This window comes from Carettochelys insculpta, chromosome 15, assembly GCF_033958435.1.
Source record: "Carettochelys insculpta isolate YL-2023 chromosome 15, ASM3395843v1, whole genome shotgun sequence".
In the NCBI taxonomy this organism is placed as follows: domain Eukaryota; kingdom Metazoa; phylum Chordata; order Testudines; family Carettochelyidae; genus Carettochelys; species Carettochelys insculpta.
The window spans coordinates 19,967,362-19,988,071 of record NC_134151.1 but is presented as its reverse complement, the minus strand read 5'-3'; the positions used below and the strand labels follow the sequence as shown (position 1 = coordinate 19,988,071).

Here is a 20,710-nt window from a genome sequence, read left to right as displayed (position 1 = left end):
AAGAAGTGGAGAAGAAGAAAAGAGCACCAAAGACTTCCACAGGCCCCTCCAACAGCTACCCACACCTGCCCTTCTGTGATAAGACCTGCAGCTTCAGAATCATGCTCATCAGCCTTCAACAGACTCACAAATAGGAGGGTGACATGAAGATATTCTACTCTTCATCAAGTGACCACCAAGAGAGATCAGTTTTGAACTTTGGTGACAAAAGTGGGATCCTCAATTGCATGCCAGCCTTCAGAGACAACAATAATAGCAGGTCTGTATGCTCTGTTTGTGAGCGTGTAGGAGGAAAAGTTGTTAGATCTATAATTTGCAGCAGTTTGGAAGTAGCATCCCCCACTCCCTGCCCTCTGCAAGCTAAAAAAAGAGTCAGAATTCTATGATTTCCCCAGAGGAGGTGGAGTGTGGCAACTGTTTACCATACACAATGTAAGAGAAAGCTTTTTATATATTCTCAAGTAAAAAGCTGTCATGCACGAGCCCTCTGCCAGCTCTTCGCCTCTCCCCCAAAGGCACACCTTTTTCTGACATGTACATTTTTAATATGTGTGACACCCATACACTGTTCCCTGTGTTACAGCCTTGTCCTGAAGAATAGGCAGAGGTATGCTAGAGCTCATGTTTATGTAGAGAGTGCAACATATGTTCCTCTAATCAGCAAGCAAGCTCTGTGTCACCACCACTTTGGGTTGACAAAAACAAGAAGCACTCCCTGGGCTTGGGAGGGTCCAGGGATTGCAACTCTGGCCAGTCACTGCATAAGTGGGACAGGGTAGTATTGTGAGATGCCCACTTTATGTATTCAGATCACTTGGCAAGCGCTGTTGTCATTACAGGTGGAGTGCAGAGAGGCTCCTCTAAGTTAATGCTCAAGCATTTCCATTCCTTATCTTTCTCAGGGTTTGTCTGTATTAAGCAGAAGATTGACTCAGGCAGGATTGATCTTCCGGAGTTTGAATGTGCACGTCTGGTGAAGATGCAGGAAAATCGATCTTGCTAGGCACCACAGTTGACCCCTGTACTCCATGCTATCACGTGGAGGAAGGGAGGTCAACACCAGAGCACAGAGGCTAGGTTTTCACTAGGGAAGTAAGTCGATTCTGCTATGACGATTCTAGCTATGCATATGCTGTAGCTAGAATTGCATATCTGAAATCAGCTTATTTCCCTAGTATAAACTTACCCTCAGACATTTTCACTGGGGGCTTAAATCATCCAACTTTATGCTCAGTTTGAGAGCTCATTTGTTTTTGGACAGCTTGAGTGAAAAATGGCACAGGCGTTACTAAGGACAAAGAGTGGGCAGGAACGGAATAGCAGTATAGGGGGTTTTAACAGTTTCTGAAAAATAAGAAGAAATGCTAGTGTCTTTGTAGTGTTAGTAGAACATTAAACTGGGGGTCAAGCAGATTTGAAATACCTATTTGTAGACACAGAGACATAATCTCTGTATCCATTGAACTCCCAGGGATGAGGTCTGAGAAAATCTGTTTTGATTTGGCAATGTAAAAGGGCTTTAAAATTATCTTGCCTGTGAGCACTGATTATTTTTTTACAATAGCTAAAGTGATCATCTGTCCCATTTTGGGTGGGACAGCCCTGTATTTCGGGTGCCAGGAAGGAGTCCCAATTTATTTTAACCAAGGGTCTAATTGCCCTGTATTTGCCTGGCTGCTGGGAGCCAGGAGTGCGCAGGTGCAGCTGCTGCCTAGTTCCCAGGTCCCTGCACTTGCGGGAGCCGAGCCACACCGGCATGGTTGACACCTGGCTCCCAGCTCCCTGCAGCTCGTGGGAGCTGGGAGCACACTGTCAAAGCTGCCACCCACCTCCCCGCAGCTTGCAGAAGCCGGGAGCCAGACCAGCACGGCTGTAACTGGCTCCTGGCTCCTAGCTCCCCACAGCTGGGGAAGGCGGGAGGAGAATCAGCAGGCTGCCACCCCTTTCCCAGCTTCCCATGGCTCCAGGAGGAGCACCGGTGTGGGGAAGTCACCTGCAGGGCCACAGCCTGTTCCCATTGCCCCAAGGCATAGGGCAGCTGGGAGCCATAGCTACCCCTTGTAGCCAGGGAGCACCCCCCCGACCCAGCAGAGTGGCAGCCCACCCACAGGTCAGCCACTGCCTGACTCAGTGACCACCTGTCCCGTTTTGACTGGGACACACCCCTCTACAGGGTGTGCTGTATTTAGCCAAGGAGTATGGTCACCCTAACAACAGCAGGATTTTCACTAATCATCTCCCAGTGATTCACTGACACTGAACATGCAGGTGTGTAAACACTGAATGGGACTTCATATTTATATGATCTCTCCATGTTCTTTTAATGCTGATTACACAAGCATATGAAGACTGAGTGTCTTTTTAATGTATAATCATGAATATACATGACATGTAAAACTGCTAATGAGGCAAGGCTGAACAAAGAGATTGATTGATCTGGGTTTTATTTCTGACTCTGTTGCTAACCGTCTTTATGACCTTGAAAAGGCACACAGACTTTTTTTCCATTCTCTAAAATGGGGGTGATGATACCCATCATTGTAAGTACTTTGTAATTTTAAGTGCCAACTATCGTGACCTTTTATCAGGCCAATTTCTGTTGGTAAGAGAAACAAATTGATCCAATAAAAGATATAACTTCATCCATCAATATGGTTACAACAAGACTACATATAAATATTGTTATGTGGCATTTGTTACAGGCTTTGTCCGGCTTACTGATGATAACAACTTTTTCTGCTTTTCTACAAAGCTGGGCATGTTCACGCTGTTCTTTGTACTTGTCTTTTACCTTGCCTTTCTGGGAGGCCAGAACCTTTCAGTGGGGATGCAGAGGGGACAAAACACATATGTTTTGAGGCTTGTTGGTTGTTTGATCTAGTTTCAGAAAGAAGCCAGCTGTGGAGCATACCAGAGACAGGGGAGAAAGACCAAAAGATTGTGGCTTTCTGAAAGAGAAATTTAACATGCAAAGACTTGCAGCTACAGCAAATTGTGGCAACCATCTATTCAAGCTCCAGATCAGGAGTCAGCAACCCCTGGCACAGGTGCCAAGAGTGGCACATGAGCCAATTTTCATCAGCATGTAAGGCAGGAGCTCAGCCCCACTCATCCTCCCCAATGCAGCTGGGAGCTTGGTAAAAGCCATGCAGCCTGTGGATTAACAAAAGAGCAGCTAATGCTACCAACCACCACCTAAATGTTAAAGCTCTGCCTCTTAACTTATTTATTAATGGAGCTGTTGTAAGTAGGACTGTTAGTGACTTTTAAAAGGATCCCCAGCAGTCAGACCATCCACAGAGGTCGAAAGGTCAAATTTTGGCACTCTGCCTCAGAAAGGTTACTGACCCTGGACTAGATATACCGAAGCAGGAATGACAATTCCTGCTGTAGCTGCAATTTCGCAAAATGGAAGTTTTACACTAAAGTGAGCCCAGTCTTTGTGATGACCACAGGTCACTTCTTCCAGCTGATACAGGATGCGGCCATGCCTTCAATTCCTGATGACTTGAATGGGAGCTGCAGGTGCTTAGCACCTCACAAAAGTTAAGCATACTGGCAGACGAGGAGCTTTGTTAATTACAACATAAGTACCAAACACACGCATTAAAATGAAAGGGAAGGGTTGGCAGATGTATAGCTCCAGATAATAATTATAAGAGGAACACTGCTAAATCAGTGGATGGGTGATATGATCTCACACAGTGCAGGGAGCAAGTCAAATCTTGTGTTCTAATCCCAAAGTGACACTGAAGTCCTTTGTGACCTCATGCAGATGTAACCATCTCTTCCTAGTTTCCCCAGATCTAAAAGATGGATAATAGTTAGTTACGTCACAGGAATGTTACCAGCATTAAATACAGTTGGGAAAGAGCTTTGAAGATTAAAAACATTATATCAAATGCAAAGAGTTATTATTAATAATATTACAGTAGCACCTCCAGACTCCAGTTGAAATCCGGGCCCCATTAGGCAAGTCCCTGCTTCTGCTGGTTTAAAATCTAAATATACAAAATAGACAGAGGGTGAGGGAACTGATCACTCTCCTATTTTATAGCTAGAGAACTGAGCCAAAGGGATGTTATGAGACATGCCTAAAGCCAAAGAATATACTGTCACTCCCACATGAATACAATCTTCTCTGTGCATTCCTGGGCCACTGAGCGCCACTTCTCCACAGCAGTAGGAAGCAGCCTCCGCTCCCAACCAGCTGCAGAACAGCAGGACTCAGCAGGCCTGGAGGGCATAGTGGACAGGAACAGGCTGCTGCTCATGCAGCTTGCTGAGTGGGGGAGGGAGGCAAAGGGAAGTGGCCCCCTACTGCTGCTGCCATAACCCACCACTTTGTCCTGCTCTAGGTAACCTCCAGCCTGGTTGGCTGTGGAGGGCATAAGGGGGCAGGATGGGGAACAGCAGGGAATGGGCCAGGCCTGCAGCATGGGGGTGCTGCCTGGGGGTGGGGTTGACCCAAGCCCTGCCCTCTGGGACAATCCTACCCATTGGCTCATGGGAGAAGGCCACTAACTACTTTGAACCCAAATATGGCTAGAACATAGGAACTGCCAGCTGCAGTAGTTCCTATGGAGCACCTCTGTGTCACGAAGAGGGTTAAAGAGAAGACTCATTCCCACGCAACCCACTTTCAGAGATACTCAGCCCAGAGTTTGCTGCCCTCGTTCCCAAACTCTCTGCCTTAATTCTTCATCCTGTCCAATTTCCTTGCCCAGTCACAGCTGGAACTATGGAAATTCAAATAAGAATATTGTGGGGGTAGAGTGTGGGTAAGTTTAGTTCTAAAAGAGGCTCATTTCCCTTCAAGTAAGAATTTGTGCAAAGTTAGTTATGTAACCTAGATTCAGTTGGGAGTTTTTGTATTCCCAGTGACTCCAAAAGGATTTCCATGTCCAGAATAGCAACAGGATATGGCCCATTATTTTCAATAAATGAACTCTAACTGAAGCATATAATATATTTGCTGAGCTAAATAACATAGTCATATAAAATCTGTCTATAACACTGTGATATAGTCTCAAAAATTATTGCAATAATTGATTAGTGTTTAACATACCATAGCTGTAATAGCCAATCTAAATTAAATATACATTTGGGAACCTTAAAAACCATTACCAGTATGTTCATTTATCCATGTTTTGTTTTGCTTTTAAGATATCATATAATATCTTAAAGATGTGGAAACTGTATCCATAATGCTTGAAGACAAAACTAATCACCCGAGCAGTTCAGAAAGTATATTCCCACTTCTGATAAAATGTAACAAAGACAGGTTCCATTGGCTAGTCTGTGCCTCCATAACCAGAGCTAGAAACACGGTATTCGTCTCCTGGTCTGTTCCTGTATGACAAATTGTATCTCTTATTATACTATGTTTGACTGCTGCCTCTGTCTGAGGCCGCTTCTATCCTTTTTTCTCTAGTTTGTTTTGATTACAGTGTTTATAGCAATGAAATTTTAAAAGTGATTCAGGTCTTTTCCCAGGAACAAGCTCCACTGCATAGATAAGAAAGAGGAAGAGCCAAAATCTGGTCTTACTTAAGCAGTGGAAGTCCAGAATAACTAGGGTGACTATATTTACCTACGCTAAATACAGAACACCTGGTACAATTACTCATATTCAAGCAAGTTCAATGGCAGTCAGTCAGAACTATGTCGTACAAACATTCAGATTAACGTCACATTGACCGAGCCCATGTTAAAAAGAAATACTGTGTAGCTGGGGTCTTTATTTACCTTTTTATCTTAAGATTTGTGTGGGGAGAAGTGACACACAAACATCTCCTTCACACAAGCATGAGAGTAACCGAGTGACCTGCCCCATCCCTTCCTGCCCAGTGCTCTCCAACCTCCATGCCTGGCTGGGCCCCAGGGTTGGACTTGCCTCTCCCAATATCCAGAGCTGTGTCTTCTCATGGCAACATTTGGGGGCATGAAGGATCCCCCTCCCTAGATTTCTGCCAGGGTACACATCAGAGCATGGCCAGCAGCCACCTTCCTGCACTGTGTGGGAAAGAGGAGATGGGAGCTGCTTTCAGCCACAGGGGGTGAAGGTGAGGAGTAGGAATGACCCTATTCCAAAGTGTATTGGAGAGGTCATCTCTTCCCTCCTGCCCCACCCCACGCTCCACAGTGGCTGGAAGCAGCTTGTCCCTTCCTCCCGGCACAACGTTGAAAGGCAGCTAACAACTCCAAGCTGCTGCTGGCCATCCACGTAACCTAGCCACTTCTTGTTCCTTGGCTAAAGAACAGGCAGGAAAAGATTAGCCCTAAGGATGCCTTGTGCTCCAGGGCTCAGGGAAACTGTGTTTTGGCACTTCAGCAAACCAGGGCAGAGAGTTGGCTGAGCAAGGGAGGGTGCCTAGCAGACAGAGCAATCCTTCACCCACTGTGGTTAGCTGGTTAAAGCACTTGTCTGGTAAACAGGAGAACCTGGGTTCATTTTCCAGTGGTACCTGACTGCTTGGTGCTGGGGAGGGATAGCTCAGTGGTTACAGCATTGGCCTTATAAACTTAGGATTGTGAGCTCAATCCTTGAGGGGGCCTCTCAAGGTTCTGGGGCAGGTTAGATTTTTAAAAAAATGTATCAGGGATGGTCATGGTTCCTTATCTGAGCACAGGGAACTGGACTCAATGGCCTCCTGAGGTCTCTTCCAGCTCTGAGATATGTATCTCCATGTTTCTGGGGGCAGGATCTAGGGCAGGTGCAGGGTGTGAAGAGCCCTTGCCTGGGGTTCTGCTGTGAAAGCTGCAGTGTTGCAGGGGAAATATGCTGGAAATAGCTCCCTCCCTGCCTCTGCAACGCTTAGCTGAGGGGTGAAGAAACTTCCCTATGCCAGTGCTGTGTGAGGCTTTGGCTCCTCCTGGACAGCACTCTGGGCCATAGGGTCCTCAATTTTCCCAGGGTGCTGGATCAGACAGAAGCAGTGGGGATGCAGATGGAAGGAGCCTGCCAGCCAGTCTGTTGGTAAACTGAATAATCTGACCAGGGGTTGGCTCTCCACACAGTGCTGGGAACAGAATGTACCCTTCTGGGGGATATAGAGGAGCAGCAGGCTTGAGAGGGGTAAATGGACACAGCAAAGGAGAGGACTGGAGAGGGAAAACCTGTATAGGGTTGATGAGAGAGCAGCAGAGGTGGCGGAGGCCACTGCCAGCCCCCACTCACCAGCCACCACAGAAAGCAGCCAGTGCCATCTGAAATCAGGGTGAGGTGGGCCCGGTGGGCAAGATTCAGCATGCAGCAGAGATTGTATTCAGGTACCAGCAGGGGGAACAACTGGCCCTGCACCCCACAGATTTGGCCATCCACCAGCCTTCTACTCCCACTCTCATCATCAGCCACTAGATACCACCCCGCCACTCACCCCTGGTGGGTGGGCAGCTTGCAAGCAAGGATCCAGCCAGTAGTAGGACCCACCCAGGATGAGAGGGGAGAGACAGAAAGTATGGGGCATTTGGTCTATTTGTTAAAAAATAAATAAAAACTGGGACACCTGCAGGGCAGGGCTTAAACATGGAACTGCCCCTTTACACGCAGGACATCTGCTTACCTCACAAATAAACTCCACTGAGATCAGAACATTAGATCAGGACCCATCTCATAACCAGAACACAGAGAAGGAGTTTCTTTCTGAAATTTGCTTATGTGTAGGCAAGGTAGTGTGAGGGTTAACAAGGCTGGACATGTAAGTTTATCTGTCAATGAGTAATATTGAGAGTTGTTATAGTAAAGTTTTCAATAAGGCTGCACTTTGGGGAGGGAGAGGCTGTTATCTTTTGCTCTGTGCAGAGCTGATTTTGCCTAGGAAGGGGTACAAATGCAAGGTTAGTGGTCCTAGAAAATTAGCAACCTTTTCTAGCTTCTTTCTGTGGTAGACATCTTCAAATGCAAGTTTACAAATGAAGTTGTGCAGTTTATAATGCTCCCTCTCCTGTGAGTAAATGTTCCAGTACATATCAATCAGAATTATTAGGCAAAGTATCCCACAAAATCTGGGTATTGAAAGTGGCACAAGTCAAGGTTAACTATATTTGTTTCTGTATCAGAGAGGAAAGGATTCCTGGCAAATAGAATCTTATTACGTTTTTTACACACACACACACACACACACACACACACACACACACACACACACACACACACACACACACTCTTCTACTGTGTGTTAAGAGAGTGTACTTGTTTCCACAAGCCATAACTTGTATCCAGAATTCACACATATTCCAGTATAAACCAACATACAATTGTAAAATTTGCTAAACAGGTTGAGTGACTTTACATTGTGGGAGGGAGAATGACTTCATCTCAGGCTGTTTTGGATAACTGAAGCAACCAGCCTAGGTGAGGATGAAATTGCAGAGCTCCAGCACTAAAGTAATACTAACTCCTTAACTGATGTCTCTCGTCAAGGTACAAGAATTATGTTTGTATTGGGATGGCTTGGTTTTTTTTTTTTATTTAAATAGAATTGCTGCCAAACTAGTAGAAAGAAAGCTAATGAGGAAAGATGTTAAAAATGAAACAACGTGGGTGGATGTAGGATTGTGTGTAACTAAACAGCCATGTTAAGACTGACTATATTTACTCTCGTCGTTATAGGGTATTTACCAGAGGATCTCATCTCTTGATCTGGTTAAGTATTGTTATACTAATCTTAATTAACATTAGAATAGACTGCAAAGCATTACAGCAAAGTTTTCCTAGAGTGTGAGAAGAAATGTTGCAGTCTTGATTGAGTCACCCTGCTTTGGGTCACAGTCATGAATTAGTATGGTTGCCTGATTCGGGAGCTGCCGTTCTCTATCCTCCCCGACAAGCAGAAGCTGGGTCTCTCCTGCAGCACACTTGAGCTTGAATACCATCCTTCTCACTAATACTGAATCACAAATGACTCACTTCAAACTTGGATGTGAAAGCAAAGTATACATTTGCAAATTGGCTCGTGAGGCATTGCTTTGCAATGTAGGTGGGATAGGTTTCATACAGTAGCAGTCAAGTTCTGCTCTTTTATTTCCTCCTCCTCTCTCTTTTCCCTCATGCAGGATGGCTTTCTGAGAGCAGGATTTCAGTGTCATTTTTGATGGTACCGAAGTAACTGCTACCCAATGTTCTCGTGAATGTATCATGTGGACATTTCTGGCCTCACATAAGACTGGAGCTCTTCACTAAAGATGGATGATTTTGCTTTACTTGACCTGTTGGAATGTCCAGTGTGCTTTGAGAAGCTAGATGTCACGGCTAAGGTGCTACCATGCCAGCATACCTTCTGCAAGCCTTGTCTCCAGGGGATCCTGAAATCCCAAAATGAGCTGAGGTGCCCGGAGTGCAGAACTCTCGTCTTCTCCAGTATTGAAGACTTACCATCCAACTTGCTCCTAATTCGCTTACTGGACGGTGTCAGATATGGACAAAATGTTACGAGGTTTGGCTCTGTCCAAAGATCTCGGGTCCTGACCTCTCCTGCCTCAATCAGGAGAGACAGGGGAGATCCAAGAGGTTTACAACTTAATCAGTACAAGCTGGCACCAAATCCCAGGATCCACATGGAAGGGGTAAGGAGTCCATGTTTCCTAATGTCTTCATTGGCAGAAAAAGTTACACCATTCTGTGTCAAAAGCAATGAGAACCCTCGTGCTGTGCAGAAATATTTAAAAATAGGAGTGATTACTTCACTTAATAACAAATCTGCTTGCTGTCTCCCTGTGATATTTGGCTATTTTGAGTTTCTCTCTGCAGCAACAACACTAAACCTAAAGCTTATCAAAATAATTAGTCTTTCTGAAAATCAGGTTGCAAAAATTTCAAGAAAGCAATTTTCCATGGTGAGTTTTCTGGTGCTTGCTTGTTTCAGTTCGGCCAGAAATATTGTGTGGTCTGTTATGCAGATTGGATATTGTGTTACGTGTATCTCCCCTCCAAAATTTAGTCAGGAAATGCAAAACCACGGAATATAGAGATTGAAAAGTCTTTCCACTTCATAATTGACTAAAAAGTGTGTCTTTTTTCCCTTCTATGATTTTACCAGTCTGATTTTAGAAGCCCTGAGTTGTTTTTGCCATGTCCCATCAGAGCAATTTTTCTTATACCTTCAACTCATGTTATTTGATCTTTTAAATAGGTTTGGTTCTGTCCGAGGTAGAAGTCTGATATTAGGTTTTTTAACACCTGCCCTGGATTCCTGTCATATCAGTTATCATATAATGCTCATTTAAATCCTTTCCAGGATACTCAGGAACAAAGTGTTGTGAAGGCAGAGGGCATGTCGGTAAAATGATTGTCAGAGACATAAATTTTCAAATTGCAGGCGCAGAGTATTTATGTACAGGGATATTTCTGTATATATTTAGAACTGGAGACAGTTTGTTATATTGTACCCTATAGAAGTACAATTTCTTAGCTGCACCCCATTGAATCTCACAACCTCAGTTTAGTTAGAAACTCTTCTTGCATGTATGGCACTTTAAAATGAACTTTGAAGAATGAATCTCAGATTTCCCTTCATGTGAGAAAGTGTGGCATAGTTGCCCCAGAAGTTTATGCATTGGAGTGCCTTCTGACATAGCCAACAAAGATCTGTGTTGTTTAGGAGGAACAAATGGCTGTTATTACCAGTCCATGGTTCAAATCCAGAGCGGTTTGGTAGTGATCTGAATTTCCTACTCCCTGTCAACTATTGGGTTGTGTATGAGAAATATGTTGTGTCTTCTTTCCAATTTCCAGTGGAAAAATATGGCACCATGACATTAATGGAATCCTACTGCAGACTTAACCAAGAGTCTCAACTTCCATCAGTCATAGAAACCTGTTTCTTTAAGGTCAGAGTTGACATACATCAAAGGAGCCGTAGTCTTGTTAGTCTGTATTCTAACAAAATAAACAAGCAGTCCTGTAGTACTTTAAAGACTAACAAAATAATTATAGTTGATGGATCTCCTTTCCAAACAGCTAAATGTAGTGCCTTTCTCTTGAATAGTAACAGAGAGGTAGCCATGTAAGTCTGTAGTCTTTAAAGTGCTGCAGGACTGCTTGTTTGCTTTGATACATCAAAGGGACAGTATAGGTAAGCTTGTATCACCACTGTCTCAGAGGGGTAGAGAACATTGCATTAGTCTGTAGCTTCGCAAATAACAAGCAATCCTTTGGCAACTTGATTTATTAGGTCATGAGCTTTCATGGGTAAAACCCACTTTCTGTGTGTTCATCTGGGCCATGGTAAATGGCGGTTCCCAGGCTTTCATCAGCCCAAATTCATATGATAAATAAACAAATAAATACAAAGGGAGAAATTAAATGACTTGCCTCCATTATTATATTGTTACATTCATCACAAAGTCAAATGGAGTCTGCACCAAATGAATTTGTACAGCGGTTTGGTCACTTGCAATCTCCTTGTGACAGTAGAGAGCGAAAGGTGAGAGTTGCTCAAAACCAGATTCTTTGTGAAAAGGGAAGACATTTGAAAAGCTGCAGATCCCACTGGAGAGCTCTTGGTAGCCTGCCAGTGGATATTATTGCAATCCCTGTGGGGTTATTAAGTGAGTGTACTCTCCTTATCACTGCCAGTAGTCTTCTTTCATTTTCATTCCACTAGGTTGCTGGCCAGATCAGAAAGCAGAGCCAGTCAGCCTAGAGGAAATCAGTCACCAAATTCTCTTGCACACATACCTGTTTTGCTGCAAAATATATTTAACCCAGATCAGGCAAATTTTGGCTGCAATTCAAACCCAGTCCTAACCACTGTAAATGAACCACAGCCCCAAAGGGCCTGCACTGCAATATTCATAAAGCATATTGTGCCTTTCAAACCTTCCAGTAAGAAATCAATCAATCGCCTGCTATTACTTTATCATTCCATTCTTTAAATTATTTTATGAATGAGCAACGGGCAAGGGAAGAGTTAGTGAGTCCTTGAAACTGATGTTCTCTAGCCACAGAACAAATACATCAGATCAGGGATCAGCAAACAAAATAGCAAGAAGAGCCTTTTTTTTCTCCCCAAATGCAGTAAAAAACTTAAAAATTCAAGAGCTGCATTGTATGTGAATACGAGACAGCCCTTAAAAAATAATGGCAAACCATACTTTTCATAACGCCTATTTTAAAAAGAGCGCACACACAATGATTTGTTATGCAATACATATTTACTGCAGGAGGTTCACAAACTTTCTACATATTCTATTTCCTCACACTTTACATGTGTGTGTTGGTACCACTGTCTTCCTGCCCCCCCCTTTATTTATGCTAATTTTACATCAGGTTTAAATTTAAGTTCTTTCTTAAAATGTATGTTGCCCTTCACAGCAGGAATGCCACTAGGTTCCTTTTCCTTTTCAAAATCAAGACTTTATTAGCAACACAATCAAAACACAGATACGGTATCACATCCACAATGCACTGCACATATTAAAGGGAGGCTTATCACATATTGGCCATGTCTACACTAGCCAAAAATGTCGAAATTGCCATGCAAATGGCCATTTCGAAGTTTACTAATGAAGTGCTGAAATACATATTCAGCACCTCATTAGCATGCGGGCCGCCGCAGTACTTCGAAATTGACGCGGCTCGTCGCCGTGCAGCTCATCCAGACAGGGCTCCTTTTTGAAAGGACCCTGGCTACTTCAAAGTCCCTTATTCCCATCTGCTCATAGGAATAAGGGGACTTCGAAGTAGCCGGGGTCCTTTAGAAAAGGAGCCCCATCTGGATGAGCCACGTGGTGGGGAGCCGCGTCAATTTCGAAGTGCTGCAGCTGCCCGCATGCTAATGAAGTGCTGAATATGTATTTCAGCACTTCATTAGTAAACTTTGAAATGGCCATTTGCATGGCCATTTCGACGTTTTTGGCTAGTGTAGACATAGCCATTGTTTGCTGTTGAGATATGAGCTGTTCGTGACTGGGATTTTAGATGTTCACTGTTTACTGAAAATAATCAGGGGAGGAGTATACTTTGCAAATCATAGGATTGGGAGCCACAAAAAGTCCTTAAACAGCTGCACATTTCAGACACCTGCATCAGATAGTGGATGTACAGACTTCCTTTGACAAAATCCCCATCTTTGTTCCTCACCCCGAGAGTACCACATGGGCATTTCAGCCTCCCTCCCCACATAACCTTTGGCTACTGAAAAAAAAAAAAAATCAGTGGCCTGGCCAGTGAAGGATTTGCTAATATAAAATAGCTCCCCACTAAGAGGTGGAATTAATCACTGATTTATTTCAAAACACTGGTACTATCAAATAGCAGTTGGTTTCCATTACCGTCCCTATGGGCTGAATCTGCACCTTGAGATGAAAAGTTTCATAATTTATCCTTTTTAGAACCAGCCCCCATTCAAAGGCTTAATTCCTTTTATGATCGCCTTCTTCTTTTGTCTGTCCCCTTTAGATTTTATGTAATCCTCTGGACAAGTAACAACCTTTTACTGATACTGCTCATTGGTGTCAATCAGCTATTTGCTGCTACCAAATACAGTTAAGATCAAATTATTCTTGGAATCAGAATAGCTGGTTAGACTATTTCCCTGATGACTATCAGGGTCTGAGACAAGAGGGAATTTGATGTTCTGTATGTTGCTCTGGACTCCCTCACTGAGTAAAACTGAGGAAGTCCCTTAACTTCTCCATGCCTTAGGCTAACCATCTGCCAAACGGGTATAGCAATACACTGTACAAGAGTGCTGTAAAGCTCAATTCATTAATATTATAAAGCACTTTAAGATCCTTGGCAGTCCTGCAGAATATGACATGTTTTGTAGCTCAGTATACGTATAGTACTGATATATTTCCTTAGCTGATGAACGGGTCATGTACACACACGTTACCCTAATTAAGCCATCCCCTATGCTGTTGGCTCTAAAATGGTAACAATTAACCAGAGAAGGGTTTATAGTGGAAAAATTCAAGAACTCGGAAATAATGGCTGATGGCTACATCATAGGAGGGTTTGAGTTTATGTCCTTTAATTACCAAGATAAATTATTGTAATTTAAGACCTCCATAGAACTGTATGTAGGCGTTGCCTATGTTGTGAATATAGCTATATTGAGGAAAATGGTTTTCTGGTTAAGGCAGACTCGGAGGAAAGACAGTCTTCTAGTAACAGCCCAGGAGTAGCAATCTGGACTCCTTATCAAAACAAAAAGCAGTCAAGTAGCACTTTAAAGACTAGCAAAATGGTTTATTAGATGAGCTTTCGTGGGACAGACCCACTTCTTCAGACCATAGCCAGACCAGAACAGACTCAATATTTAAGGCACAGAGAACCAAAAACAGTAAGCAAGGAGGACAAATCAGAAAAAGATAATCAAGGTGAGCAAATCAGAGAGTGGAGGGGGGGGGGGAAGGTCAAGAATTAGATTGAGCCAAGTACGCAGACAAGCCCCTATAGTGGCTCAGAAAGTTCCCATCACGATTTAAACCATGTGCTAATGTGCCAAATTAGAATATAAAAGCCAGCTCAGATGTTTCTCTTTCCAAAACGGAGCGATAATTCCTTTTCTGTAACACACATACCTTTAGGTCATTGACAGAATGCCCCATTCCATTAAAATGTTGACTAACTGGTTTGTGGATCTGGAGTGTTTTGATGTCTGTTTTGTGCCCATTGACCCTTTGTCTAAGGGAGTTAGAAGTCTGTCCAATATACAAAGCACCTGGGCATTGTTGGCACATATGATGTTAGTATGATGCCACCCCTCCACTCTCTGATTTGCTCACCTTGATTATCCTTTTCTGATTTGTCCTCCTTGCTTACTGTTTTTGGTTCTCTGTGCCTTAAATATTGAGTCTGTTCTGGTCTGGCTATGGTCTGAAGAAGTGGGTCTGTCCCACGAAAGCTCATCTAATAAACCATTTTGCTAGTCTTTAAAGTGCTACTTGACTGCTTTTTGTTTTGATAGTGTATAGACTAGCACGGCTTCTTCTTTGTTACTATTGGACTCCTTATGTGATCTTGGAATCAAAACCCCCGCTGATTTCCAGTGGGATTGAAACTGATCTGCCTTACTTCTCCCATCTATAGAATGGTGAGACTTACTTAGCTCAGGGATACATTGTGACAATGAAATTAGTTGAGGTTTGTAAAGCATTTTAAGACCCTGTGCTAGCAGGTGCTGAAGGAGCCTTTTCCAGTGCCACTGAAGTCACTGGGAGCTGTTCCGTGGGCTTTGGATCAAGCCTTAGATGTCCCTAACATTATTATTATATAATTAAAATGAAGACAGCAGCTTGGTTTCTTGGGTATTTTCTGTTGTAGAACAAATTTGAACTCCTGAGATGATTTTCCTCTTACTCAACCCTCTCCAGGAGCTTTCAGAATGTTCTTAAAATTTACTTGATTACAACCCCCCCAAAAAAAAAACAGTTTAGTGAAGAATAGTGGAAACCCGGGGGAAGGGTCAGAGAAATGTCTTCAAGAATACTGATTTCTAGATCACTGTTCACATTCAGATGAACTATAACAATGATTCAAACTGGTGATTCTTTTCAATTTAAGATTTCTGAAAAACAAACTATTAAAACTTGTGGTAAAGAGTGATATATTCCTAGGAAAAAATCCAGCAAATATCTTCTCTATTAAAATTTTCTATTTGATACTGGGTAATTTCCAAGATTTTTAAAAGAACTCCTAAAGAATCTTTATTAACATTTTAACCTTCCCTACCTCTTCTCTCTCCTGCCCCTGCCATATATCCACAAGGAGACAAACCACCTCCTCCCACACCTCTTCTGTCATTCCATATCCTTCCCAAAACCTCCCCAATCATACTTAATTCTTTCACCTTTCTGCACCAGGCGCACTCGGCACATTCCTGCAGTACAACAAACTACTGTCTTCCAGATCTCAGCAAGCACTTACGGACTGGATCTGTGAAAATAGTTTTGCATGTGGTGAAATCAGGGGAATTACCTCAGCATTGTTTGCCCAGTGAAGGGTGCAATTAGCAAGACATCTTTGCGCACATTCAGGATGTGCAGTTTGAATAAGTTGAGGGAGAGTCAAGATTATTATTTTATTTTAAAACGTAGCTCATTTGGAGTGTGATCCAAAGCCCACTGAAGTCAATGGATAGGATCCCACTGAAATGAATGGGCTTCAGATCAGGTTTGGTAGAGTAGCATCCCATTTTTAGGAGGATGGTAGTGGAGACTGCGATTTTAGTGAGGAGTGCTCATTACAAGGCAAACATCAGTAACTTTGTTGATGCATGAATTCAGTGTCCATAGACAACTACAGTGAGGAAGATCATGCGATGGCTGATGAAAGTAGTTTCCCTGCCCTACCATGAGAAGCTGTGCATCAGCCTTAAGCAATTACCTCTTACAAGCAGGCCCACTGAGTGGGTGGGGGGCAGTTGCCTCCAGGCCCAGCATTTCAAAGGGGCTCAGAGTTGCAGTTGCTGCTGCTGTTGAAATAAAAGTGGTGGTAGCTGGAGTTCCAGGCCCCTTTGAAATGCCATGGAAATGGAAAGAGTTTGGAGCTGGGCCCAAGAAGACATTCTACCTAGATTCTGACCTCCTGGCAAAGAAGCCTCTTGTTGCCACTCATACTCAAACTGTTGCTCTTCAGCCTCTTGAGCTCAAGGGGGCTATCCATGAAGCAAACAATACTAAAACAAATCCCATCACCACAGAGCAAGCAAAGAAAATCAAACCATTCCAAGCACAAAGGGCATACAAGCCTCAGCAGAGCTGCCGAAATAATATTATCTACAGACAGACTGCAGCCAAGAATTTCATAGCTGGAGACAAACTACTACATAGGAAAAGAGTATTTTATAGCTCCAGCCCATCTCTAGATATTTATGTGGTGGTGTTTAAATCAATTTTTACCTTGCATTCATATGTGCAGATGTAAACACACATCTGCTGGGGGCGGTTCACTGTCCCAAGTAGTGGCACCAGGCATGCCTATGGGGTGGGAAGGCAAAGGAGATAGTTGCCCCTAGGCCTGGTCTTTCCAACAGGTCTGGAGCTCCAGCCACTGCCAAAGTAGCAGCAGAGGCAGCTGAAATTTTGGGCCCCTTTGAACTGCTGCAGCAGTGCAGCTCTGGCTGCATGTGGCTGAGAGGGAGTGGGAGGAAGGGTCAGCACTGCAATCCTGACCATGCTGAGGGCTCATTGCTCTAGGGCCCAACCCTTCCAGGGCACAGAGCTAGGCCTCTGTCCCACTGTGGCCACTCTTGGCAGCTCTGAGAGGCATTTAGACCACTTACAGAGAGGAAGACTGAGTCTCCTTTACAGCCTTAGCTAGGAGTCAGCTGGTTTTTAGTTCAAGCTATAGAGGCTCTTGCCCTAAAGTTCCAGATTCAGTTCCACCTGCTGGTATTATGCATAGCAATGTGTTATGAGTGCACACCACACACAAATACATGTGCATCAGTGTACAAACACCACAAAAGTGCAGCCACGTCTGAATGCGAGAGCACAAGCAATTTAATAGCGCATATCTTGGTACTCAAGATCATGAGACAGGAGGAATTTTTACAAAGGAAACCAGGGCAAACATCACCTGCAACAAAAAATGTTATGAGTTCTTTAATGCCTATCCAGAAAGCACAAGACATTTGCTTGTAAAAATGTTATCTGAAAAATTCCCCACACAAATAAACTGCATGGAACCCAATGTTTCAAGAGCTACAGGATTTGCTGGGAGCTGGAGAGTGTAAATAATTTAAACCTCAATACTTTAGACCAGGGTTTCCCAAACTTTATATAGTTGGAATCTGGGTTACTTTGGTACCTTTCTTTGCAGCCCAAAAATATAAAATGAATATAAAAAATTGAATGAAAAATTAAACACATTTTCACTGTTTATTTATTCACTATAATAATAGTATATAATAATATAAGTCTTGATATAAATACTAACCTGCCTAACTTACTGTTATTACCTTAATTATGTGGGAAAATACAAAATGTACCAAATTAATAGGATCATGCACCATGATCTGTAGATTTTCTAAAGCCTGTTTTCTCCCTCCCCCACCCTCCAAGGACCGGTACTGGGCTGTGGACCTCACTTTGGGAAACGCTGCTTTAGACTATTAAAAGCCATCATCTCCATGTGCAATATATGCTTCCTTTTAGCATACTTTGCAGGGAAGGGGAAAAGCTACAGCATAGATACAACGTGCTTTTTTTGACAGTCTTGAGTGGAGAGCGAGAGTGAGAGAGAGTGTGTGTGTGTGTGTGTGTGTGTGTGCGCACCACTATGCATGAAGCTTTATCCTCCCAAGTGTAGAAGGGCCAGCTTGTACCACAGACACAGATATTCTTTTCATGAATCACACTACTAAAATGCTATTCAAGCAATGACAATTGTAGTGCAAGGAATATACAGGGGGGGAAAAAGACTGAGTCAGGCAAAAATATCCAGAGTATTAAAGGTAACAGAGACGGAGCCGTGCTAGTCTATATACTATAAAAAACAAAAAAGCAGTCAAGTAGCACTTTAAAGACAAACAAAATAATTTATTAGGTGAGCTTTCGTGGGACAGACCCATTTTTTCAGACCATAGCCATACCAGAGTATAAAAGTCTGCCTTCAGAAACAGAAAATGCTAGTCTGCCTAAGGCCTCTCTTCTTGTTTCAGAGCATGAACAGGAGGCTAACATCCCCCTGCAGCATTTCATGGGAGATAGACAGATACCTCCTCTATTGAGTTAAAAATACAATATACTCCAACGTTGCCACCTTCACACTGAGTCCTATATATAGTGACTGTGCCTTGCTATTCTCTTCTGAAATCTTCTCCAACTCCTTTTTGGACTGACACACAGGATTTACTTTGCTAGCTCTTTTGAAACTAGCTGTCAAATATTCTTTGCATTTGCACCCAAGATTCCAGAAACAAGAGACAAGGGCAGCAGGAAACAAGTTATTGACCCATTGTACTACTTAGTTTTTCTCCCCTTGCATGCTCTTCCTTTCCAGTCTCAGCAATGATCTAACAGAGACAAAATCCTGTCCTTACTAATTAGAACCATATCAGGCTTGGAGGGGAAAGGAGTGGACAGGTGCTAAATATGCACACTAACTCAGGGCAATGCACGCAATGCTGGCTTGTAAATGAAGGAGCATTCTCTCCAGGGCAAGTGACTGCTGCAGGCCATAGTATACATGCTCTTCCCTTGAAGGGCCTGCTCATGTCATGCTGGCTTCCATATCACGTCCCATTGTGTACCAGCTAGAGATAAAGTCATTTCCTACCCTTCCATTCCCACCCTTGCCAGTGATGTCCAATGGAAAAGAATGTGTAACCCCTTTTCAGGAGCAGGCAACACTCACTTGTGTGCCTGTGCACCTGATGGGCTTAATATTAAAGGAGATCCTGTGTCCCAGTGGTGGTGTTGGATACTTGGGAATCCCCTTTTCCACCTCTTTGCTGCAGTCCCTTATTTCTAAAGGTCTGGAAAATGCTGCTGCCTTCACCTGGCTGGTCCCTGTACACACTTCATGGTGTGCCTTGGAAACCACCAGGAATACTTATCCCAGTTATAATCCAAGTTAACTCCCAAACAATTACAAATAGTAAATATCTAATGGATCAAATGAGAATTAGCACACCTTTACATAACGAAACAGGGTTCCAAACTAAGACATGAACAAAATCAACTGACAATATGCACAGAAGTAGGAGACATTAATTTGAGTAGCATGTACACTGCCATCAGATATCCCACCCCCCGCAAGTGTACGCTCTTCATTTATCAGACTCACAGATGCTTGCATTGGCACACTTGCAGGTGTGCCACTGGACTGCAGACGTCACAGGAGAGGCTGTGTCAGTCTAGGCAAAGCAACAAGCTGACCAGCCCCTCTGACACTGGTCCCTCTGGCTTTTAACAGGCACAGATAATTACACTCCTTCCTCTGTATGGCCTCACATCTGCAGACGCTAGCTTCCCAAAGCAGCTCCTGGGCTGGAAAGTCAAAAGCTCCACACCTGCTCTGATGTGTTCAATCACAGGCCATAGTGTGCCTGCTGCAGCAGCCCTAACTCTCCAAAACAAAGAGACCACCATCTTCTCCCCATTCCTAGCCAGAAAAAAAAGACACACTCTCCTTGCTTTTTCTTTGCAAGGTGCCATGGGAGTCATGGTCTTCAGAGCCAGATTTTTAGCACAGCAAAAGTCAAAGGCTCCTACAGACAGGGGGCCTCCGCCCGTTTCCCAGGCTTGTGCCCCAGGTCAGGATTTGGCTTATGGTGACCAGAACATCACACAACATCCTCCAGTGTCATCAATTAGGAGGTCAGGGAGCCAGTGTCCCTCTCCCACAAGGCTTTTGCACTTCCTCAAAGTTCCATAGGTTCCTGAGCAGGGTGGAGTGACACAGCCTGGGACCTTCAATCTATGGTTCTGCACCAATTTAGTATGTCTGTCACTAGAGCAGTGCCAGTTTCATCACCACCAACAGTTGTACAGATGGAGAACCAGCTGGGCCAAATTGCAGTGAGTGACATCACTACCTGGCCCGTGAGGTGTCTGTTTCTGAATGGCAGAGCACAGAGGAGTCCATCACCAACTTGACCCCTGGAAGCACCCGCTCATGCACAGTGTGGGTAAGAAACAGGAGATTCCCCAGCTGAGGGAGACCTGGGGAAAAAAAAACAGAATTTATTCCCTCTCCCCTGAAATCTGGTGCCACTGCTATGCTACATGTGACTTGCTAATGATTTCCCCAGTGCCA

At 43.7% G+C, this 20,710-nt stretch overlaps 2 protein-coding genes across 2 annotated transcripts in view; one reads left to right on the top strand and one right to left on the bottom strand.

The window, feature by feature from the left end:
• Nucleotides 1-20,710, bottom strand: part of GRXCR2 (glutaredoxin and cysteine rich domain containing 2) — a 52,208-nt gene that overhangs the window by 25,559 nt on the left and 5,939 nt on the right. The window lies entirely within an intron of this gene.
• SH3RF2 (SH3 domain containing ring finger 2) overlaps nucleotides 9,187-20,710 on the top strand; it is a 92,578-nt gene continuing 81,054 nt past the window's right edge. The window contains exon 1 of the mRNA XM_075009730.1: nucleotides 9,187-9,567. Coding sequence (XP_074865831.1) covers nucleotides 9,187-9,567 — 381 coding nt within the window. The remainder of the gene's footprint in view (nucleotides 9,568-20,710) is intronic.